The 25,378-nt window shown below is 42.4% G+C and overlaps 1 protein-coding gene across 1 annotated transcript in view; it reads left to right on the top strand.

The window, feature by feature from the left end:
- Positions 1–25,378, top strand: part of LOC142487559 (collagen alpha-4(VI) chain-like) — a 170,022-nt gene that overhangs the window by 88,697 nt on the left and 55,947 nt on the right. The window contains exons 12-18 of the mRNA XM_075587082.1: positions 690–1,265; positions 3,452–3,807; positions 7,812–7,890; positions 15,344–15,489; positions 15,602–15,694; positions 23,259–23,312; positions 24,788–24,859. Of these exons, the coding sequence (XP_075443197.1) occupies positions 690–1,265; positions 3,452–3,807; positions 7,812–7,890; positions 15,344–15,489; positions 15,602–15,694; positions 23,259–23,312; positions 24,788–24,859 (1,376 nt within the window). The remainder of the gene's footprint in view (positions 1–689; positions 1,266–3,451; positions 3,808–7,811; positions 7,891–15,343; positions 15,490–15,601; positions 15,695–23,258; positions 23,313–24,787; positions 24,860–25,378) is intronic.

Raw genomic sequence — 25,378 nt, forward strand, 5'->3', positions numbered from 1 at the left:
AGAAAATATTTATTTCTCGAACCCCTAATTAATAAATCTTATTCCCTCGTCATTACACTATTGCTAACAAAACTGTTTGACTGATCCCAGGCAGTATAGTGTCCTGATCTCGTGCACGGAACACACTTAATAATCTGCTCCTCAGTGTGTGCAGACTGCATGGGTGGTATAGCTTCAATTACTGTAGGAGCGTCCAAAGTCACGTCCCACAATGCTGCTGTGAATGCAAAGCAACGTGGGGTACAACTTTGGAAGGCCCTGCTGTAATTGACAACTGTACCACCCATGCAGGTGCAGTTTTGGGTCTCACTAAATACGCAGTCCAACACGGGCTCAGGACCCCACTATACTGCCTGGGGTTTGCCATTACATATTTTGGGGGGAAAACCCCTTGGAGGCACCTTGCGAACCCCCTGTTGGAAATCACTGGTGTAAAAGTGGTGCAATCCTGAAAGTAATAAGGTTTTTCTTTGATGCATAAGGGGCAATATTGTGTTACACACACACATATAGTGGATGATTTCCAATGAATTAATTCTTAAACATTAAAAATACTGAAGGAACATCATAAAGATTCTGTGCAAAAATGAAGGAAACACATTTGCTCATAATAACAGGTTTACGCCTAAAAGCATCACGCACAAGCACCGACTCCTTTTCATTGGAATCCCATTTGTTTTCTTTTTCAGCTTGTTCACACGAGCAGGTTGACCTGGTCTTCCTGATTGACGGCTCAGCCAGCATCACTCCAAGTAACTTTACAAGTATGAAGACTTTCATTAACGAGATTGTGAAAAGCTTCACCATCGCACAGAACAAGGTGCACATCGGAGTGGCCCAGTACAGCACAAACCCCCAGAAAGAATTCTTCCTGAAGGAATACTACTCCAGCGCTGACATGAGAAAACGAATCGATGAAATTGGACAGCTGAAAACCTTGACTTACACTGGCAAAGGACTCAAGTTTGTCAGGCAGTTTTTTGATCCTGCCAATGGTAGCCGTAAAAACCAAGGCATACGCCAGTACCTAATAGTGATCACAGATGGGAAGTCTAATGACTTGGTGGAAGAGGAAGCGGCTGCGCTGAGGAGTGAACGCATTAACATCTTTTCAATCGGAATTGGACTTCCGAACAGTTTCGAGCTTGTTCAGATTGCTGGTACGCCAGCAAATGTGTATATAGTGGAGAATTTCGAAGCGCTGGAGTCCATCAAGAGACAGATTGTGAATCAGATCTGTGAACCAGCTGATCAGCCTTCCATCGGTAAGGATTAATATACATATTATATATATACACACACACACACACACACACACACACACACACACACACACACACACACACACACACACACACACACACACACACACACACACACACACACACACACACACACACACACACACACATATATAGGATTCTGGGAAATGACATGCAAATGGACACACAGTGTCACCTCTTGCTTCATATCTATTCTAACATGGACCCCTATATGCATATCCCTGTCCTTTCACACAGCTTTTCAGCACAGCTGTGTAATACAGCAGACATATGCTTCTAGGTGTCATGTTAAAATGGCCATGAAATAAACGAGGTGTGTGCAAACATTCCCCCCTGCCTGCTCTCCCCCCCCCCTGCTCGTGCCCCCTCTTACCTTGACTTCACGTGACCCAGCAGCGTCAGAACATGTAAATGTGCCAACGAGTGATATTTTTATTGGGTGTACACTGTACGGTGTCACTTTTTTTACCCACCATAACTTATATAGTGTGAGGATAAAACCTATATATTAATAAACAGTTTATTGCAAAGAAAATCTGTGCTCAGTTCTGTGTGAAGATGCAATGATTCAACAGTGACCTCTGGAGTTTCGAAAGAGAGAAACAGTAGCTGTTCTAACTATGAAGTACTGTAGTTTGTAGGTAAACTATCATGAAACAAATTCTTTCTTCTGCTGTGCTACTGTAAAGAAACTTAGAGGCTCGGATGTAATGAGCCATTATACACTGGCCCGAAACTCCCACTGAATCCTACAGAAACTCTGAAATATCCAGAGTGTCACACGGATATGTGCTGTTATATGGGGGTACCATGTCACATGCGGTCTGTATAGTGCACAAAGTATTGATGCATATGTGTACATTTTTTTAATTGTTTTGCTCAGCTATGATCGTTAATATTGAGAATAGCAATATAATAAAGTAGATGGAGCATTACCAGTCTAACGTCTGGCTGACTTACACCGCACACTGCAGGAAGTGTTCTTGCACAGATATAATGTGGTTCCACCTTTCGCCCGAGAGACCTATTTGATCTTAAGAAAAAAACAACAACATATTAATAGCATATTTTGAGGTGCTGCTAAGAAAGTTGCAAAAGTGCCCATATTTATTTAGGGAGGTTATTAATATTATTGTTTATATTTTTGTCTGATCTACAAATCTGTCATTTCATCCTATCTTGCAGGCTTTCCAAATAGATACATTAATTGTTGTACCTGATGCAGCAAAAATACGGAGGATGCTTCAACATATGGTTCAAAATCACCCCCAAAAATCAACAATACTTACAGATATAGCCAGCGTTATTACACGCGCTCACGCACTGGCCACGCACACGGATAATTTCCAACCATGGCCGACCCTCCCTCTTGCACGTTGTGTATGTCCCGCTGTAGTGTGCCGGCAGGGGATATAACGTCTGCTACATCTGAAGATTTAGACGAATGAATTTTGATCATTTATATTTGTTGGACGTGATAGAATTTTGCATTTATCATTTCAAATTGCTGGGGTTGATTGATAATGAAACACCGGCAGTGGAGATTTGCTCCAGAAGAATGCTTGGAAACCCCTGAGCGTGACAATTATCATATATGCCACAGTCCCACTAATGATGTATTGGTTAATTAACTATTAAAATGCTAGAAAAAAAACAGCAACAATGCTAAGATTAGGGTTGCTGTTCAAATGGGGCTATTTGTCAGATATTCGTGAAAAAAATTGGTTCACAACTGTCATTTTTGTCTTTTGCAAAGGTGGTTCTGATTTCAATTGCACCACTGTGCACATTATTTAGCAATATTTTTTTTCTAAATCACCCACAATGGGTCAAGACAAAACATGCATCTATATTTTATGGCTTCTAGTAGCCATACTGATCATCGGGAAAAGTAGATTTGTTGTAGGTTATGGTATCGCTTAATGAGCCAGCATGAGAGATCTTCATATATGTTACAGTTTGTACAGAGAGCATATAAACAAGAGAACTGGGAGATCTCCAAAGCTCTGCCCGCTATCATTTTATTTGACAAGGTCCCCATGTAAGTCCATTAAAAGGTATTGTACCCAACAAGTAATAGATAGACCTAACAATGTGTCTCACTTTTAATTTATGTAAATGTCTTGTTTACGAAAACAAACTCTTCTTCCTTCTTTTTCTTTTTGTAGTTTTCGATTGTAGCACAGATGTTTCCGTATCTGTTGACTTCTCAAGAAAGGTCAGGCCAACTTCTGCAGCCCGTCTGCAGCAAAAACTGCAGCTGTATCTCCCTGAAGTGTTGCAACGTATGTCTACCTTGAGCAATATCAGTTGTGCCGCTGGATCTCAGATAAACATCCAGTTCAGATATGTTGTTCCAGTTGAGGATGAGAAATCTCTATTCGACTCTGACTTTGAGAAATATAATGAAGATATCCTCAGAAAGTTTATAGGTGTTCAGTCCGCTGCTGACACCTATCTAAATTCAAAATTCCTTGAATCCATTTGGACCAAATTCAGAGGTTTGCCCTCACAGAAAACGAAAGTAAGTATATTCATCACAATTGAGGACGTTTAGACTCAAAAGAGAGAACTTGTACAGAGTGTGCATGTGAACTCGGTGCCAATTACATTGCTAGAATGTGCGGAGGTTCTTAATATTATCATTAGGAATTCTGGGTTTGGGGTATTTATTTATTTTTGGAAAATTGGTGTTTATTTATTTATTTATTTATTTTTTCCCGGTGTTTTATTTTTATTAAAATAATTTGTGTTTATTAGTGTTAACAATGGACATTTTTCTTACACACATTGGAATTTGGTGTGTATCGGTGCACTAATTTTAGTTTACAGAAGCTCTTTGTGTTGCACTTTGTCTCCTACCTGTGGCAGCTACAAGAGGTAGAACACAATAGGAAATTATGCTTAATTTCCGTTTTTAATATAGATTTTAATAGAAAGTGAAAGATAATTAATTGGTGGTATTTTCCAGTTTAAAACCAGAACCCCTAATTATAATAAACAGGATTTAGATGCTCGAGGAAGCTCGTGAAAGGCTTACCACCGGAGTCCACTGTTCAGTAATGATGTTTAAGCTTATTTGTGTCCCAATCCTCCACTCCCTCTATTACCGATTAATGCCAGTGATCTGGCTATAACTACCACTGACTTGAATGCCGAATCGGCCGCTTTTAACCTCTTACAGAGGTTAGTGTCACCCCATTAGATTCCTCTTACACCATAAAAATCACTCAATGCACAGTGGATGTGTGTTAGGACACAGGAGGGACGAGAAGTGCAGTGAGGAGACCACGCAGACTCGGAGGCAGTCATAGTTTAGCTATTTCTATGAAAGTAATGGGTGACACTGAGAAAATGGCTCTTTGTGGCTGAAGACAAGCATTGTTTCTTCATTTCAGTATCTGCTAGTTTTGCAGGGCGTGTTTGCTATTTTGAAGGGAGTTTTAGAGATGGGGTATTGCATATCGGAGCAAGACGAGTCTGGCACGAAGACGCTTCTCAGAGTAGATGTTGTTTTATTTTAGCCTCAGCAAGCAATTAGGATTAATAGTGCAGCTCTGTCCTCGTGTGATGAAGACAGGCACCCTGGTCTATACAGCGAATCTCTAAAAGCATCAGTATATAAAAACAGTATCCCTACTTCATTCCCACGTCATTCTTACTCATGCTTATTTTATTGTTCCCGGACCCTAGCTTTATCTTCCATCAGCACATTTATCCTCCCTCTGTGCCTTGGTGTCTTGGTGGTCTTGTTTCTGTGTTTAGCACATTGTGGGTTAGTTAAGGTAATTGTGTTGCAAACATCTTTGTCTTCAGGCAACGTCAATTTGGCAAAAACACTTGTGCAATTCTTGCATGTTTCATGCAGCTGTGCGTATCTATACCTTTCAAACTCACCCCATTCTGCATTAAAACATGGACCTTATCCCATGCTGGTTCATCATTGCACAACAGTCTCGTGATATTACTCGGTCTCTCTCTTATGGGTCTCTCTCTCTTACAGTCCAAAGTCCAACAAATATACTTTAATATGACTCGTTAAATTATATTTACTGTAGTAACAAAAGTATTGGTTTATTTAAATTATAGTTTGCACCTAGTACAAGTTGTTATGGTGGGTGGTAAAGGAATTGTAAAAAGTTCTTTAACAGTCTCACAGGTATTCAACCTATAGAATGACTCAACGCTCTACCTAATACACTGGGGACCTTCTTCAGTGTAGTGTGTGGGAGGACTAACCACGATGTAAACCCTTATTCACTGAATAACCTGTGTTACCAAACTTCTCTTGAGTGCCGTCTCTTATTACCTGACTTTGGAACAGTATCGTATACTTTATATATATATATCTGTGATCTTTTTATTTGCTATGTACAATATATATATATATATAAAGGAAAACAGGACAGGCACTCCTCTATAAGCAAAAAAAAAACCAAAGTAAAATATATTGGTTCTGGGGAGTCCCCTGGTTTCCAAGGTATTTACTTTCAGCTCTAGGTGACAGCCGGGTTCTGATTCTGTTATAACAAAATAAGTTAAAGGGTTGAAGGAGCAGCTCAGTGAGTAAAGGCACTGAAAAAACTCATCTGGGCAGGGACTGTGCCTGTAAAAATCCTATGTACAATGCTGCTTATGGTGCGCTATACTATAGTTGTCAAGTGCTATTAGTCCCATTGGGATTACAAAAAAAGAGTAGATGGCATAGCTGCTGTACACACCCTATTAGTTCTAGTAACAATGAAATTCCCTTTCATTGCAGCCATATACATTCTGTAGCAAATGGAAATGTGCATACAAATCCAGAAGCTGCATTTAAAAACTTATAGGGGTGATGTATCAAGGTAAATTCTGAGCAAATTTCACACAAATTGCATCATTTTTATCTATTCTTTAGGTCAAGGTATCTATGTCATTTCATCAAGATTTGTGCTGGTAGTGACACATTGTGATTTTGTGTCAGTGGGAGGAGTTACACAATGCACAGATTATAATGAGATGGACCAAACTCGTGCGACACTTATTTATCTTTTATTTGCATCAAAAAAATCCACCAGGTCTCAGGTGGTGTAAATTGTTATCAGAAAAGTTTACATCACATATAAGAAACACTTTCTTTAATTTCATGCACGCAAACAATGGAGCAATGCGTCACAAGAAACTTCTATTCACACTTTCTTTACGTTCATTGATGCATCTCCCCCATAGTCAATGAAGTCTATGGCCATTATTCTGTAAGCTCGACTGTGTTGATCCAGAGGAATCACACAGTCACAGTCACATGACATCAATGGGGCTTTCTGTGCGATACCACCAGATCGATGGTATCAGAGCTTACAGAATAAGGGCTTTTGTATAAAGACAAAAGTGGTGCCATTTTGGGGCAAAAAAAGTGGTGGGAGTGGTATCGAAGAAATAAATTATATTAATTGAAATGTGAATATATACAGTATGCCACATTGTATTTGGCATATATGTTTCAATTGGGCAACTGTGTTCATCTATCCTCTTGTATGCAAAGGTCACTAGGCTGACAATGTTGAGCCATAGTATACTAACAACCTTCAGTTTTCTAGTTATACTCACATTTGGTGATATGCTCTACAGCTGTATGAGAACAGCCTCTTGCTCTGTGTGAATGTGTGTAACTCTATGGGAATGTACAGTAGTTGGTTACTGCTTCGGCGGAGCACAGCACAGCACAAGCAAATGACCCTTCCATGGTTTTCATTCATTTGCTTCATCCTCAACCTACTCACATTCTGTTTTGTTCTACCTCACTTGTTCATGAGTGGGGGAAGATAGTACATTTCCTGCTTGAAAGCAGGATGCCTCTGATGCTGTCCCAGGAACTTCAATGCCCTGAAAAATCTCAGGGAAGAATGAGGAACCACCTCTCTGTTCAGTCATCACCTCATTGATGCTCTCTCCAAATGCTGCATCAAGCAGCATGTAATTTGAGGAAGAGCAAAGCAAAATATAGTGTACGTGTAACTGACACAAGATATATTTAATAACTTGAGATGGTCAAATGTCTTCAAAAGTGCTTCATAAAAGGTTCGGAAAAGTGACATTCTTTGAAAATGAGCACATTGGCACCAATGTTGCCAGAATTTAGTCAAATTGCCAATTTTGCTAGAATTTAGCAAAATTTCCAGCAAATGGCAGTATAACGGGTCAATAGACATTGACTTTTAATGCTTGGCGCGAGGAAAAAGTAGGAAATTTTCCCGGGTTCACGAACGCTGGCACAAATTGCACATGTCTAACAATATCCTATATCAAGATGGAGTTTTGAAGTTGGACAAAGTTAATGACTGACTACTAGAATGAAACTTACTGCATTGTTAAATATGTGTTACCCCACTTTTAGTAAGGGCCTACATTTCAGAATCTCAATGTAGTCTCAGCTCCCTGACAGCCCCTTGTTCCAGTAAGAGTGCTGTTTTGCGTCAGTTTTGTGTTCCGAGTATGTAGTATAGTTGTGAATATATTCTTACACTAATATCTATACATGTGTCATTACAGATTATTTTAGTGTTCACTGATGGACTGGATGAAACTGCAGAGAAGCTCAGGGCGACTTCTGAATCCCTCCGTAACCAAGGTCTGTTGTAATGTCTGTTAAATAATAGATTGTTTCTTGTGCAACCTCATTGATAAGCAGCAATTTAAATGATTGTATAATCATTATACTGTATTACTTACCAGATTGTTCTTATGTTGTTTAAAATAGCATTGTGCAGTAAATGGTCTTAGGCTTAGTCCATAGAGACTGAAGCCGGACGGAGGCGCGCTGAGGCTCAGGGAAAGCGGTGCTTTCCCTGGCCTTAGAGCGCGCGCCGTCCTTGGGCGTGTCTGGGAGCGGGCCAGTGACGTCACGGAGCTGGTTCACCCTCATTGGGCGAACCACTCACGTGACCGGCCCTGCGCTCTGGCAAGCGAAGAAACGTAACATTTGTTAAGACACACGCTTCCGCGAGCCCCTGCTAAAGCCGCTCTCATTGCGGCTGCAGGGGCTCAGTGCTGAGCAGCAGTGCGCCTCTGCACAGGTCAGCGCCTAAGCGCTGACCATGCCCAAGGCCTTAGGCGTATTAAATGCTACCTATAGGGGACTAGAATGTCGAAAAGGATATTTTGACTAGAATTCTGCCAGTTCATAATATAGCAATATGAGAAAGATAGATGTAAGAAACAGAGGGTATTTGTAGCCTTCCCTCAGAGGGATTACATTTTTATCATATTCATTTAGGGAAGTAGCAGCACAGTATATTGAAGAGAGTCTTATGTGTAATCCCTCTACTTTTGGCTCCCAGACTTATAACTATAGCTGAGGCTGTGCCTGAGACCCTCTTAATAACTTACTTGGCCACACGTGGCCTATGGTCAGACAGCAGGAATAACACAGACACAGTATGAATAATACAACTAGTTTACTGGCACTTAGTTACTCTAGTGATCCTGTGATCCTCAGATGTATATATAGTAATATACCATCCCCAAATAAAGCTGGGTGGGTGTGAGTCAGCATCTGTGGTGTAGTAGTCACCCAATCCTGGGTATGTTGGCTTGTGATGGTGCCAGCACACCGTGGGAACTCGTGGTGTATTGAACCTGTTGCAGGACTGTTCTTTGAAAAGGCTGCTTCAGTACCACTGTGCTTTTATAGCCATTGAGGGTCCCCTCCAACGGCACTTAGTCTCTCACTCCACGTCTGGAAATGTAGCTTTTTCTCCAGCTGCCATGTGCACACGTGCACTCTATGCAGACCTCGAGCGGACCTGATAGCACTCAGGTCCATCCAGATATGATCCAACATGGCCTCCCCCCATAAAGGCCCCTCTCCCTCATAGTCCCTCCTCTTCCACAGCCATTATCATTGGCTGCTGTCATGTCCATGACAGTCACATGTCCAGAGCACATTGGAGAGGAACCAACCAGGGGGCAGTGTGACTGTGTGTGAGCTCATTACACAGGGGGTTACATATGCTTAAGAAATGATCGCGTTCCCTATATAGACATATCAAGTGCTTTCTTTAGCTAAATTTTTGGCCTGTTCTATAAATATGATCATTTCATAGAAATTGGTGGAATATCAATAAATGTAATTGTAGAAGCGACCAGTACTGTACCATGTTGGATCTAGAAAATAGAGAAATGAAGAGTGAATGTAAGAACACAGGGAATTATGCATCAAAGTATCCCATTTACCAAACAGAGCCAAATACAGTGGCGAGAAACGAAGGATAGCCAGGAGAAAGCCACTGCTCTCTAAAAAGAACATTGCTTCCTGTGTGAAGTTCGCCAAAGAGCATATAGATGATCCACAACATTTCTGGAACAATGTTCTCTGGACAGACGAGTCAAAGGTAGAACTTTTTGACCTCCATGAGAAAAGACTGATCCTAAACATACAAGCAGATCTAGAAAAAAATGGCTGCAGAAGAAAAAAATCCATGTTTCAGAATGGCCTTGTCAAAGTCCGGACCTAAACCCCATCGAAATGTTGTAGCAGAACCTGGAATGAGATGTCAATGCAAGGAAGCCCTCAAATGTCACTGTGTTGAAGTAATTCTGTAAGCAGGAATGGGCCAAAATTCCTCAAAACCAATGTGAGAGACTGACCAGCAGTTACATGGAATGCTTAGTTGAAGTCATTGTGGCTCAAAAGGTACTGAACCTAAAGATTCACATACTTTTCCACACGTGGATATTGGGAATGGAGTCTCCCAAAAGGGAGGAAATGGGGCTCAAGGAATATGGGGTGCACTGAAAACGGAAACAAAACGGATTGCATATAAATCCTAAGCTTCCTGTAATAAGCAAAAATGATGATACAGCAGGAGGCACCTCAGCATGCCTTAACGTATAATTCTTTCCAGGAGGTGGAAGTCTGGTGGAGGTGTATAAAGTCCCATACAGGGAGATGCAATTTTGCAGATAAATAACCCAATATACAGGGACAACCTCCTATTGCCAAGACTGAATCCAGATAATCCGAATAAACAGGTACTCACAGAGATGAGATATTCCTTCTCCTATGGTATGTCTTCACTTGCTGGGTGCCATCCCTAGCGAGCGTTGCGCTGTGAAATTGATCAAGAGTGAAAAGGCAAAAATTGCCAAAAAACTCGCCGCACCACTTGAGAAAAAAGCAAAGAGGATGAAAAATAAACAAATTTATTGAGGACAAAAAACGGAGAAAATCACACTAACGGATTTTCTCCGTTTTTTTGTCCTCAATAAGTTCGTTTATTTTATGTGAAATATATGAAAATCCTAAGCGGTTCACAATTTTTTTTCTCACCACTGTAAAAACAACTGCACCAGATGTAATAATGAAAAGGGGATTTTTTACTTTGGTAAAAATTGGTGCTCCTGGGTTTCCAGCTGCGAGACTTTTTGACAGGATGGAAATGCATCACATATAGGAAACAGTTTCTTTAATTTAAAATGCTTGCAAAAAATGGAGCAATGCGTTCACACTTTCTTTACGTTAATTGATACATCTCCCCCATAGTCTATGACGCTTATGGTCCTTATTCTGCAAGCTCTGAGTGCTGATCCAGCTGTATCCCCATTACTTCAATGGAGCTTTCTGTGTGATACTATCAGATCAGCAGTATCGGAGCTTACAGAATGAGGGCCTATGTGCAGTATAAAGGCAAACGTGGTGCAGTTCTAGGGCAAAAAAAAGTTGCACGAGTGGTATGGAAGAAGTAAATACTATTCATTTCAATGAGAATATATACAAAATTCCCCAAAAAGGAGTTTTAAAAATAACAGACTAGAGCTCTGTGTCTGTATTTTATGAACAAATGAGATTGTAATTGGGGTCAATTCTACTTGACAAAATGTAGAATACATAACCAAAGCAGGAGGAAAAAGAAAACGTAATTATTTAGTACTACAGCATTAGTTTAATAAGAAGGATAAACAAGTAACACTATGCAAACATTCATTTTTTTTTGTCCCATGATGTTATTTTCAGTAGATAAAGTAAAAAATAAAAAAAACAACAAGGAAAAAACTTATGGACAAAAATGAGCTTACAGTATTTTGAAATAACAAAAAAATTTGATTTCGTTTAAGTGGGTTCAGATGTTTCTTCAGAACTATTACCTAATACATACAGGATTATTTTGAACTATAAATCCCTCAAGTTAGGAGATCAAAATACATTTGGGAAATTACCAATAGCGTTCTGGCATTAAACACTCAGAGGAAGGGCCAATCTGGTTTAAAACATTGTCCCAGGTGCACTAAGCTCGGTGAAATAAGGGCAAATAAAGTCCGCTTACCTAAAATAGTAACACACGTTCTTTTCCCTGTTTTTAACTCAAATTCACTAAGCCATTTATATGCACAAACAACGGCCGTCGTTTAACTCATTAGCATCGGGTTAACGCTCGCTTCAAATAACCTGACGTTAGTTCGTGTCTTACCTCAAGGTGTCTCTCCACGTGGTGTTTCTCCACGTGATGTCTCTCCATGTGGTGTCTCTCTAGTTTTCTCTTTCCTATTGGATATACGATGTTAGTGGGGAAGCCTCTTTTGCGTATCATTAGCACAAACAGACCGAAACAAAAAAAACATGCGTTATTTAAGCAATGCACCGGGTTAACGTTAGGTTGTATGCTCCAGTTATGATTAACCCAACGTTAATTAAGTAATAATCCCCTCAGAACAGGGCATTATTGGCCAGTAATGCCCTGTTCTGAGGGGATTATTACTATTATAGGCTAAATGTAGGCTTTTTCATAAATAATAGACACTTTTGTATAGTTATATAGATTTTTGATTTAAAATAAAATGGTAAATACATTAAAGCACCTCTATATACACTTACACTGCAGCTATCTATATCCACACAATCTGCAGCTACACACACACACCACAAACTATGCAGCTACACACACAAACTCTGCAGCTACACTCACACACACACAAACTCTGCAGTTACACACACACAAACAAACTCTGCAGCTACACACACACACACACATACACACTCACACACTGCAGATACACACACACACACACACACACACACACACACACACACACACACACACACACACACACACACACACACACACACACACACAAACTCTGCAGCTACACACACACACACACACACAAACTCTGCAGCAGCCACACACACACTCTGCAGCTGTTAGACACACACACACTGCAGCACCCACACACACAAATGCTGCAGCAGCCACACACACACTAGATAGACTGAAGCTGCAGCTACATATAAACTCTGCAGACAGACACTTACTTTGCAGCTACAAACACACTCTATCCCTCCTCAACTCAACTGTGTCTGTGGAGCTTTGTTCACGGAGGGAGGGGGAGGAGTCACTGCCTGCTGCCTCCTGACCAATCCCCTGCCCTGTCTCAGCTGTTCTGACAAAGGAAAAGCTGATTGGCTGTAAATAAACAATTGGCTAGCTGCCAAAAATTCCGGGCATTACTGAATGAATTATGCCCGGAATTTTAACCAATCAGAGATCAGGGATTTCAATAATGCCCGGAATTTTACAGCTTTAGCCCATAATTCCGGTTAAAGTCAGATTAAATAGGCTCTTTGGCGTTGGAAAACTCCTTGCAGATTATTCAACTCAATGGTCTGTAAGGTGTCTTCCAATGCCGGATGGAGTCTTATACAAGAAGAAAATATTGGCCTAGGTATGATATTGTACTTTTTACATTTCCGATGTTAAATATATTTGTTAAATACAGCTCAACCCCCTTATAAGAAAAAAGGAGACCAAAAAGCGCACCAGCACAAACGGAGCAGGAAGGACCCAAAACAAAAAATGATTAAAAGGGCACTTTAATGTGACAAAAGACCCATCCAACGCGTTTCGAACGTCACAGCGTTCTTTTTCAAGGATAAAACACAATGTGATAACATCCATTATATACCCTCTTACCTGTGGGCCGTTTCGCGCCAAAAATCGGAACCTGATGACGTCATGATGCTGCGCGCGTCATCGCGCATGCGCAGAACGACTCAGTGCCGATCTAAGGGCAAAAGGAAGTACCAAAGGCAGTGTGGCCATCTTGGATGTGGGCAAACATAGGAACACAATACCAAAGCTTTACTAAACCTTCCAGCAGAACAAAATACATTGCTTTTTACATGGGCATGCGCATTTCAACGAAATAAAGCTATGCAAAACTAAACTAATACTTACTAAGGGATACTAATATATAAACAAAAGACATAAACAAAGTGGATTAAAAGACTTGTTGTGTTGCATCTAAGCTATATACAAGAAAAGTGAAAATAAAAACCTCTAAACATGATTAAAAAATGAATGCAAAGAAAGTGAATTTAAAGACATATTAACACATAAATACTGCATAACACAGATTGTGAACCTAAATCATAGGAACCAGGGAAATACAACCAATATCAAATATAAAGTATTGTCAACAAGATACATCAAAGAAAAAATTAAGCTTAGATAATTAGCATAATATTGCATAATGAAACATAAGTTCAAGGGTTGGAATGATCAGAATGTAATGTCTAATATAATGACAATTATCTTAATTAACCTGTATTACCAACTAATGGCACAATAATACATCCTTAACAAAAATGATTTTACAAAAAATGTGTTAGTTGCCAGTCAATGTTCAAGCCCATAGGGAAGCGTGTTTGGAGAGTGAAGATCCAATACGCCTCCCTACGGTCCAGAAGGTTGATATGATCACCTCCTCTAGATTTAAAAATAACTGATTCAATCCCCAAGAAGGAAAAATTGCTAATTCCTCCCTGACCGCATTCAGTGAAATGTTTTGAGACTGGATGATTGGTGTCTTTCAATTTTATGAGCCTTAAGTGCTCTAACATCCTGACCTTAAGGGCTCTAGTCGTCCTCCCCACGTACCTCTTGCACAACCACATTGAGTATTTGTATATTTTTTAGGGGAACCTGCCAATGAGACTGATGGTGAGTGGGTTGCACCACACACCACCTGTCTTCAGGAGGATAGTACCCACAATATCACACAATAGGTACTATATCAATTGTTAGTACCCTGGTTTAGTGTTTTGGCTTATTATTTTTGATATTATACCTGCATTTGAGCGCTTCAGCTATTTTCCACAACCCCCTTATAACGCTGGCGTGGGGTCCAAAGAATCACATCGCGTTAGAAATAATGTACAATTGTATGCATTGTACAATAAAGTATTTAAGATACAAATAATCGTGTTCGTAAAGTATTCATAAATACGAAAATTGGGAGCCACCCTTGCATCGCGTTATAAGCGGATTCGCGTTGTAACGGATCGCGTTATAACGGGGTTGAGCTATATATAGTTATCTGTAATTGTTTCCTATTATTATTTATTAACTTTTTATCTACTACGATATTACCAAGTTTAGTGAAGAACAAATGAAGAGGTCTCCTTGCCTGAAAACAAAGCAACTCCTGTAAAAAATGTATGGTTTCTGTCTACTATTTTCTTGTATTGGATATGACATTGCTGGCTGAAGCCATTAACAGAACATGTATTGAGGCATAAATATGCCATTTGTTAAAAAAAAAAACATGTGTTTTTAAAGGTCAGTTTATGTGCCAGCTCGTATTTGAGTTATCACATGTACACATTATAATGGGATGTGTCAAATTATAAGTCTCTGTCTGCAATTTATTTCCCATTTCTTAAAGTAAAAGAACGTGGCTTAATAGTTTCCTTTTTGCTATGCTTTATAAATTGTGTATACTGTATAAGCTCCTTTTACAGAAATAATCTGCATAAACTTTGCGCATCCAGGCTTCATTTGAAGCCTCGCCTGTCTGTTCCATCAGCGTTTGATCAATTAACTAATATTGAAGCGAGGGGGGGACAAGATTATAGCCTGCTCAGGAATGCTTGTTACTGATTCTGACAATTTGATTGATAGTTCAGTTTTTCATGTTATCTGGAGTATTCAATAGTATTATGTTTCAAGTATGTAACAGCATCAGGAGAGAGGTAAACAACTTTGTGCTGAATGGGCTAAAAATGTAATTCTCCTATTCTGATCCAGGGCTGGATGCACTCATTTTAATTGGTCTTGAGGGTGTGCAGAATTTGAAAGAACTGCAGAATATAGAATTTGGAAGAGGGTTCTCTTACCAGCAAACCCTGAGCATTGGACTGCAAGATTTGCCAAGTATAATGCTAAAAGAAATTGTAAGTCGAGCCACTCAGAATACTTTCCTTTTTTTCTTTTTTCCTTTTTTTCTTTGCAGTAGATTTAAATTTCTACTTTCATAGTCATCTTTTTCCTTGCTTGTTTTTTCAGGACACAGTTGCAGAGAGGAAATGCTGTAATGTTGTTTGCAAGTGTTTAGGGCAAGACGGTCTCCGTGGCCTTCCTGGATCTCCCGGAATAAGGGTGAGCAGCAGCAGCACTGTAGGTGCCTTCGCCAGTGGAAGCCTCCTGAATTTATTGCCATGATACACGACTTTCTACCTTATGTAGCTCTAAAGATGTTTTGAGTTTTGATCGTATTGGAATTCATTCCACTAGAGGAGTTGAACTTGCATTGCAGTGACTAGTGATGTACCGGGTACTAAAAAATACCAGGTTCCGGACGGCGGAGGAGGGCAGTAAGCGCCGGGTGGCAGCAGCAGAGGAGGAGGACAACCGCAGGTGGTGGAGGGAGAGGAGGACGGCAGCCGGCAGAGACGGGGAGAGAGGAGGAGGACGTTAGAAGGCCGAAGAGGAGGACGGAAGGTGGAGGAAGAAGAGGACAGAGGATCACGAAGCGGAGTACGGCGTCAGAGCAGGACAGCCGGGGAGGAACGCACTCCAGAAGTCTTCACTGACTTCAGGGTGTCTGCCGCTGCTGCAGCGTGCTCCTCCCCAGTCATCCTGCTCTGCTGCCGTGCTCCACTCCCATAATTCTTTGTCCCCTTCTTCCGCTGCCGACCCGGTGGAATCGGCCGGTTCACCCATTAGGCCAACTAGGCGGCCACCTAGGGTGGAAGAATTTGGGGGTCCGCAGATTTCTAACACTGCAGGGGGATTTCCCCGAACAGGGAGAGAGCTGGGCAGTTTCCTCAATCCTGATTGGCTGCTGCTGGGTGATGCAGCCAATCAGGAAGAGGTGTAAGAACCAAGCAGAGGAGGAAAGAGTGTGTACCAGAGAGAGGTGAGAGTGTGTGTGTGGCACTGTGAGTTCTGTTCTGGTGTGTTTTCTGTGGCTGTCCTTTGTGTGTGTGTGTGTGTGTGTTACATTGTGACAGAGAATGACAGAGAGAGAGGAGGGGGGGTGAAAGACAGAGAGAGGGGGGAAAGTATGACACAGAGAGGGGGAGAATAACAGAGATATGGGGGAAGAATGACAGAAAGAGAGAGGGGGAGAATGACTGAGATATGGGGGAAGAATGACAGAAAGAGAGAGGGGGAGAATGACAGAGGGGAGGCTGAGAATGACAGAGAGAGGGGGAGAATGACAGAGGGGAGGCTGAGAATGACAGAGGGGAGGCTGAGAATGACAGAGGGGAGGCTGAGAATGACAGAGGGGAGGCTGAGAATGACAGAGGGGAGGCTGAGAATGACAGAGGTGTGGAAGGGAATGAAAGGAAGAGGGGAGAGAGAATGAGAGAAGGGGAACGAGAGAAGGGGAGAATGATAGAGAGAGAGCGGCAGAAAAAATATGAACGTTAATTGTGTGTGTTTGTTGGGGTGGGGGGGAGGAGGGGAGGATCACACAAGCTGAAGGTTCTCTAATGGCAGGGGTGCGCAAACTGGGAGGTGCGGGGGATCACGTGAGGCCCTTGCAACTTCCGTTACCTTGTCTTAGGCGACGTGTTGCTATGGCAACGTGGCGTCAAATGATGCCACAGGGTCACGTGACCCTGCTGCCTCATTTGACACCGGAAACAAGGTAAAGCCCTGGCCTAGGGCATCAACTACCCTTGCACCGGCCCTCTCCATAAAGTGTATCAAGTTGAGGTAAAGTGTCAAATACTGTAGAATAAATCTCCAAATCTCCAAATGAATAAGAACCCAAGTGAGGAATAATATATAATACAAAATGTAACTAGGATATGGTGACTTTAGAATTCATCTTTAATGAAGTCGCAGCAGCTTCAAGGGAATTAACCAAATATAAATGTATACTATCTATTTGTGGAGTCAATGTTTCAATCTAATTCCTCATGACAAAAAATATATTCCATTTCCATTTTTTAGTCCTGAGCAATGTCTCTAATTACACCGAAATGTTGACTCATTTTTTGGCACGATCTGATTTTGGTGTGCTTTAGCTAATTTTTGAAGGCCCACTAGAGTTTGCCAATTAGAACCGAGTTTGCCTCAAAGTATAGCTAAGTAAGTATTAAGTATATTAATGTTATTGTGTTTTTATGTAAATTGATTTTTAACCCATAGTCATCTGTTGAACATTGAGATCCTGTGGTTTATAGTCCCCTTTGGGAGGGTCATGTTAGGTAGAGTTAGATTTTAGAATAGGGACCTTTATACTGTCTCTGTACGTTCCTCCTACTTACCAATTAGATTGTAAGCTCTTCGAGGCAGAGATTCCTTTATCCTCAGTGTCACATTTATGTCTGAAAGCGCTTCTTCCCATCATGTGTTATTTGTATTACTTGTTATTTATATGATTGTCACATGTATTACGACTGTGAAGCGCTTGGCTTCGGCCAGGGTAGCGCTGAGCGGGCGGGCGCACTCACACTGGCCGCTATGAAACACATTGAGGCAATGTGTGTGGCCAGCGTGAGCAAACGCCTGCTCGGTGCTTAGCTGCAGGCGAATTAGCTGAATTTGTCATCACCACGCATGAACGCCAGCGCGCTCGCTCCCTGCCTGGCCGCAGCCCTATGTACATTAATGGTGCAATATAAATAAAGATACACATACATACACATATTAACCCCTTAGTAAACCTTAGGGGCTAGCTAAGCGGATCAAGCCTCTAGACTACTTAAGGGTTAATATATAATAAAAGAAGTTTGCTCATTTTTTCACAATGTTTAGGTATGTTTTCTGTTGGTGGCTTGAGTTTCATGTTAATCGCTATGGTGCAGCAAAGGCCTATACACTATTGCTTTGCAATGCTTTGGTAGCTCCTCCTGCATCAAAGTTGTTCAATCACTTTGCAGCCTTAAGGTAACAAAATTATACATAGTTACATAGTAGATGAGGTTGAAAAAAGACATATGTCCATCAAGTTCAACCTGTGCTAAATTTAGACAACAGATACTTTATCCTGTATCTATACTTACTTATTAATCCAATCCAATGATATCTCATAAGGGGAAAAATAAATTCCTTCCTGACTCCAAGAATTGGCAATCGGATTACTCCCTGGATCAACATCCTTCCCATGTATACTTATTTGATATATCCCTGTATACCGTTCCTTTCTAAAAAGATGGCCAACCTTTTTTTGAACAAATCTATTGTATCTGCCATCACAGTCTCCATGGGCAATGAATTCCACATATTAACTGCCCTTATGATTATTATGCTACCCTATGGAAGTAAAGTACAGCTAAACCCCGTTATAACGCGGTCCTCGGGGTCCACCCCGAGACCACCGCGTTACTAATGGGGTCGCGCTAATTAAAAAAAAAAAAAAATGGCCGCCGCATCAGTGTTTTTACCCGCGGTCCCGGCTTCCCCCTGCCACCGCGTGACAGGAGATGGGAGGGGGGATTCCCCTCCGGTTCCGGCTCCCCCTGCCACCGCGTGACAGGAGATGGGAGGGGGGATTCCCCTCCGGTTCCGGCTCCCCCTGCCACCGCGTGACAGGAGATGGGAGGGGGGATTCCCCTCCGGTTCCGGCTCCCCCTGCCACCGCGTGACAGGAGATGGGAGGGGGGATTCCCCTCCGGTTCCGGCTCCCCCTGCCACCGCGTGACAGGAGATGGGAGGGGGGATTCCCCTCCGGTCCGGCTCCCCCTGCCACCGCGTGACAGGAGATGGGAGGGGGGATTCCCCTCCGGTCCGGCTCCCCCTGCCACCGCGTGACAGGAGATGGGAGGGGGGATTCCCCTCCGGTCCGGCTCCCCCTGCCACCGCGTGACAGGAGATGGGAGGGGGGATTCCCCTCCGGTCCGGCTCCCCCCGCCGCAGCACAGGGCCCTCGCGCCGCAATACAGGGCCCCCTGGCCCTGCCGTAGCGCAGGGTCGTCCTGCCCCCCCCCCCCCCCATGCCCCCCCGCGCTGCACCGGGCCATCCCACCAGCCCCCGCAGCATCGGGGGCCCCCGCAGCAGCCATCATCCCCCTCCACCGCAGCACCACCCCCACCCTGCAGCCACATGCCTCAAAAATCATCCCCAAGGTAAGGTAAGGCTGATTTATGTATAAGTGTAGTGTGTGTGTGTGTGTGTGTGTGTGTGTGTGTGTGTGTGTGTGTGTGTGTGTGTGTGTGTGTGTGTGTGTGCAGTGTGCAATGAGCAGTGTGTCAGTGTGTGCAGTGTGAGCAATGAGCAGTGTGTCAGTGTGTGCAGTGTGAGCAATGAGCAGTGTGTGTGCAGTGTGCAGTGTGTGTCAGTGTGAGCAGTGTGTGTGCAGTGTGAGCACTGAGCAGTGTGTCAGTGTGAGCAATGAGCAGTGTGTGTGCAGTGTGCAGTGTGTGTCAGTGTGTGTGCAGTGTGAGCAGTGTGTCAGTGTGAGCAATGAGCAGTGTGTGTCAGTGTGAGCAGTGTGTGTGCAGTGTGAGCAATGAGCAGTGTGTCAGTGTGTGCAGTGTGAGCAATGAGCAGTGTGTGTCAGTGTGAGCAGTGTGTGTGCAGTGTGAGCAATGAGCAGTGTGTCAGTGTGAGCAATGAGCAGTGTGTGTGCAGTGTGCAGTGTGTGTCAGTGTGTGTGCAGTGTGAGCAGTGTGTCAGTGTGAGCAATGAGCAGTGTGTGTCAGTGTGAGCAGTGTGTGTGCAGTGTGAGCAATGAGCAGTGTGTCAGTGTGTGCAGTGTGAGCAATGAGCAGTGTGTCAGTGTGTGCAGTGTGAGCAATGAGCAGTGTGTGTCAGTGTGAGCAGTGTGTGTGCAGTGTGAGCAATGAGCAGTGTGTCAGTGTGAGCAATGAGCAGTGTGTGTGCAGTGTGCAGTGTGTGTCAGTGTGTGTGCAGTGTGAGCAGTGTGTCAGTGTGAGCAATGAGCAGTGTGTGTCAGTGTGAGCAGTGTGTGTGCAGTGTGAGCAATGAGCAGTGTGTCAGTGTGTGCAGTGTGAGCAATGAGCAGTGTGTCAGTGTGTGCAGTGTGAGCAATGAGCAGTGTGTGTCAGTGTGAGCAGTGTGTGTGCAGTGTGAGCAATGAGCAGTGTGTCAGTGTGTGCAGTGTGAGCAATGAGCAGTGTGTCAGTGTGTGCAGTGTGAGCAATGAGCAGTGTGTGTGCAGTGTGCAGTGTGTGTCAGTGTGTGTGCAGTGTGAGCAGTGTGTCAGTGTGTGTCAGTGTGTGTGTAGTGTGAGCAGTGTGTGCAGTGTGAGCAATGAGCAGTGTGTGTCAGTGTGAGCAGTGTGTGCAGTGTGAGCAATGAGCAGTGTGTCAGTGTGTGCAGTGTGAGCAATGAGCAGTGTGTGTGCAGTGTGCAATGTGTGTCAGTGTGTGTGCAGTGTGAGCAGTGTGTCAAAGTGAGCAATGAGCAGTGTGTGTCAGTGTGAGCAGTGTGTGTGCAGTGTGAGCAATGTGCAGTGTGAGCAATGAGCAGTGTGTGTCAGTGTGAGCAGTGTGTGTGCAGTGTGTCAGTGTGTGCAGTGTGAGCAATGAGCAGTGTGTGTGCAGTGTGAGCAGTGTGTGTGCAGTGTGAGCAATGAGCAGTGTGTCAGTGTGTGTGCAGTGTGAGCAGTGTGTGTGCAGTGTGAGGTGTGTGCAGTGTGAGCAATGAGCAGTGTGTGTGCAGTGTGCAGTGTGTGTCAGTGTGAGCAGTGTGTGTGCAGTGTGAGCAATGAGCAGTGTGTGTGTAGTGTGCAGTGTGTGTGCAGTGTGTGTGCAGTGTGTCAGTGTGTGCAATGAGCAGTGTGTGTGCAGTGTGCAGTGTGCAGTGTGTGTGTAGTGTGTCAGTGTGTGCAGTGTGAGCAGTGTGCAGTGTGTGTGCAATGTGCAGTGTGAGCAATGAGCAGTGTGTGTGCAGTGAGTGTGTGCAGTATGTGCAGTGTGTGCAGTGTGCAAAAAAAAAAAAAAAAATTTTAAATGTAAAATTTTTTTTTTTTTTTTTTTTTTTTTTTTTTAAAACGGGAGCCATGGGAAAACCGCGTTATAACCGAATCGCGGTATAGCGAGGCGCGTTATAATGGGGTTTAGCTGTAATTATTTTTTTTATGTGGCTCTTTGGTGATGCGGAAGGAAATTATGATAGTACCTTCTCCATTATCGCTAAACATAAGCATGCAAATTAGTATCACGTGGTTCTCATTCATATATAATTCTTAGTAAATTGGTAGTTAAATCGACAACAATATTGCACAATATGTACATTGTTTCCCAGCACCACATATCACCAATTTAACAACCTTAGTGTATAGGTCTGAGTTGCAGGTGCTGTCTAAAAAAAGAAGGATAACCCCTGTTTCTTTAGCTATGATTTATAAGCATATTCTCAATGTGTTCACATTTTATTGCATTTTATTTATTCATTTTTTTGCTGTTTACTTTTTACAAATACAAAAAATAACAAGTCTCACCTCACATTCTATGAAACTACATTTCTTATTATCAGTCAATTTTATTTTATTTCTCTTACATGTTCATTGATCTGAAAAATCCTCTCCCTCCTTGATACATGTAATCCAGACCTGCCCAGTGTAGAATTTAGAATGTTTCGCTTCAGCTAGTTCTTTTTTGGAACGCTAATAGCCCCAAATTAATGTTGGCTTGTTCTGCTCCTTTTGGAAAGCAATATTCCCAGATGTTAAATTTTCTGGAATTAAGAAAAAAGCTACGGTATTTAGTTTTTCCTTCTTCAGTAACTAACACCGCGGTTCTGTAAAAATGTTCTAACAAATTGCAGCTGCGGTGTGCCTAGATCCAGACATAGGTGTGTGTATCATTTCTGCCTGCATGTATCTGAAAAGATTTGTTTTTCAAGTCGTAAGCTGATTCTACTCATCCCGCAGCTCATCTCAGTTTAGATCACACCTATTTGCAATATAAAATGGGTGATTTCAATTGTAAAGTTGTCTACTTAAGCATTGTAGAAGACGCACACTGTGCCACTCCATGAGAAACACTACTTGCTAGTTCTAATTCTCTGGGGCAAAGCAGTCACTGACCCTTTACAGGCAGAAACATTGCTTAGGCTGCGGCCACCCTAGCGCTGAGTGTGCTGACCGCACGGTGCTTGCCGAAGTTTGTTTCGGCTAGTGAAATTGTCCCGTCCCGCTGGTGACGTCACCACTCTCAAGCATGAGCGCGGTCAGCACTAGCGTGGCCGCAGCCTTAGGTTTCTCTATAGATGCCATTACTAAACTGGCATTTGAAGAATAATGACATGCAGAATTTGCAAGGCCTTTAGCTCAGACTTTACTAACTACAATTACCTTGTATCAAGCTTATGCACATCTGCTTTATCTGATTATTCACTGGCAGTAGCCCAGTGTTTTTCAACAGGGGTTCCTAGGCACTGTTGGGTTCCCTGGGCATCCCTAAAGGGTTCCCTGCAATTTTCAGGTCATTTGAAAATTGTACCAAATACAGAATGTATCTGATCATAGACACGCTATTAGAGAGGGTTGGGGTTCCTTAGAATGCATCTGATCTCAGACTCACTATTAAAGAGGTCTGGAGTTTCTTACAAATGCATCTGATCTCTTATGTGCTATAAGAGGGGTTTGGGGTTTTGCAGAATTTCACAATGTAATTATGGGTTCCTCAACCAGAAAAAGGTTGGAAACCACTACTGTAGCTTATGATCATAACTCTGGGTCACCTGACAAAATACATATGACAGTGAATCAACTGACTGATTGCTATTGTATCTTTTTAGGGGAGTCCTGGTGCAAAAGGATCTCAAGGTCATCCTGGTGAAGAAGGAGGCATTGTAAGTAACTATTTTCTCAAAGGAATGTAGAAAACGAACAATATTTTCTACGGCACTGTGCATAAAAAGCAGCCAATTTATAAATGTGGAATGTATAGGCTTTTATATTCTCAGTTTTGTATATTTTGGGTCTAAGTTTAAATGACAGGAAGTGAGGGAAATGTTATTAGATTAGATATTTGGGGGGTGGGGGTGAGGGGTGAAATCATGAATTGTTTTGGGATGGTTCCCAATATAGTTGGAGGCATTTAGGTAATACAATAAAAGAAAGGCAAAACAATGAAAAAATACATTCATATAATTAGGCTAACAGGGTTTGCTGATATTCTGTCTAATGTCACTTTTATAAACAGCAGTAAATCTTTTGCATTAAGATTTCTTTGGCCTGATAACCATTTACTGTATATTCAAATGTTTGTTCCTTAAACCACAGTACAGGCACATGTATAAAAAAAAACCACTACATTTCAGCAAGGCGTGTGCTAGTATTGATAACTTACTTTGTGTTTATAAGGCTGACAACTTCATTTGCTTGATCCAACTTTGAAGTGAAATATTTTAACATATTGTTGAAAATGAAATCATCTTGGACTACATGGTCACGTCTGACAAGTTCACTCATACAGACAAATATTTGGCATAATATAAACGGTCAGGGCAGATTCAATGTACTGCAGCAGAATAACATATTTGTACATAAAGCTCATAGCAACAAAAACCCGAGTGGTGTAAGCCTGACGAGGGTCGTTTTGGACGTACAGTATAAGCTTGTCAGACTGCCCAGTGAAACTGTAAATGGAAGCACAATTTACTATACTGTAAGCTAAAGCAGCAGTTATAAGAAGTGGTGCTAAGGTTACACATCCCATCGCTCCACACCAGTAAAATATGTTGAGACATTCTAGAGACATTATCTTCATAGCTAACCTAGCACCATAACCTTTATTGTTGTTTAACATTGTAACTAGAATGTCTAATGTTAAGCAAGGTGAGCTGTTCAGAAATACCTTTGTTAGAATGAGACCAGAGCCTCTCTACCTCTCTACCTCTCTCTCTACCTCCCTCTCTCTCTCTCTCTCTCTCTCTCTCTCTCTCTCTCTCTCTCTCTCTCTCTCTCTCTCTCTCTACCTCCCTCTCTCTCTACCTCTCTCTACCTCCCTCTCTCTACCTCTCTCTCTCTCTCTCTCTCTCTCTACCTCTCTCTCTCTCTACCTCCCTCTCTCTCTACCTCCCTCTCTCTCTCTCCCTCCCTCTCTCTCTCTACCTCCCTCTCTCTCTACCTCCCTCTCTCTCTACCTCCCTCCCTCTCTCCCACCTCCCTCTCTATCTCTCATTCCTTCTCTCTGTTCACCCCTGTCTTTCTTGAGCAAAGAGGAAAGCCTAACACATCCTGTTGGCCAAATAATGAGATAATGTTAACACCTTTGAAGCGTTCTACAGCTTTAAGACCTTTCTGACTTGCCTTTGTGATTTAGGGCGAGAGAGGACAACGTGGCCTAAATGGCACACGGGGAGAAGATGGATGCCCCGGCCTCAGGGGACTAAAGGCAAGTTTTAAAATGTGTACATATACATTTGCTGTAGTTATAAATCGTATTTGGTGCTTTATTCCGTTGATGCTAGAGGGTGTATAATGCAATATGCTGCTGGCTACTTTAGAAGCGAAAATGCTTAATGGGCTAATTGATTCTGACTTTTCTACAAGTTGTATAAAGTAATAGTAGCCATTGTTTCAGTTTGCAACATGTTGAGCTTCTTTCAGCTTAAATTAATGACTGCGAGTTCTAGATTTGTTGATCTATGGATTATTAACATATATTTATTTTATTGGTTGCCAGGTGTCCAGTATTGAACCGGACTGTCCTGTACTTGGACACTGTCCAGTAAAAAAAAAGAGACATGTATGTGTATACTGGTATTACCGCTTTGGACTTGGTGACCTTACCGGCTTGGGGGTCTGTGGGATTTCCCGAAGCAGGGAGAGAGCAGGGCTGCTGCTATGGGACTGGGCAGCTTCCTCCATCCTTATTGGCTACAGGAGCCTAGGGTGGGGCAAAGGAGAGGAG

Source organism: Ascaphus truei, chromosome 2, assembly GCF_040206685.1.
Source record: "Ascaphus truei isolate aAscTru1 chromosome 2, aAscTru1.hap1, whole genome shotgun sequence".
NCBI lineage: Eukaryota > Metazoa > Chordata > Amphibia > Anura > Ascaphidae > Ascaphus > Ascaphus truei.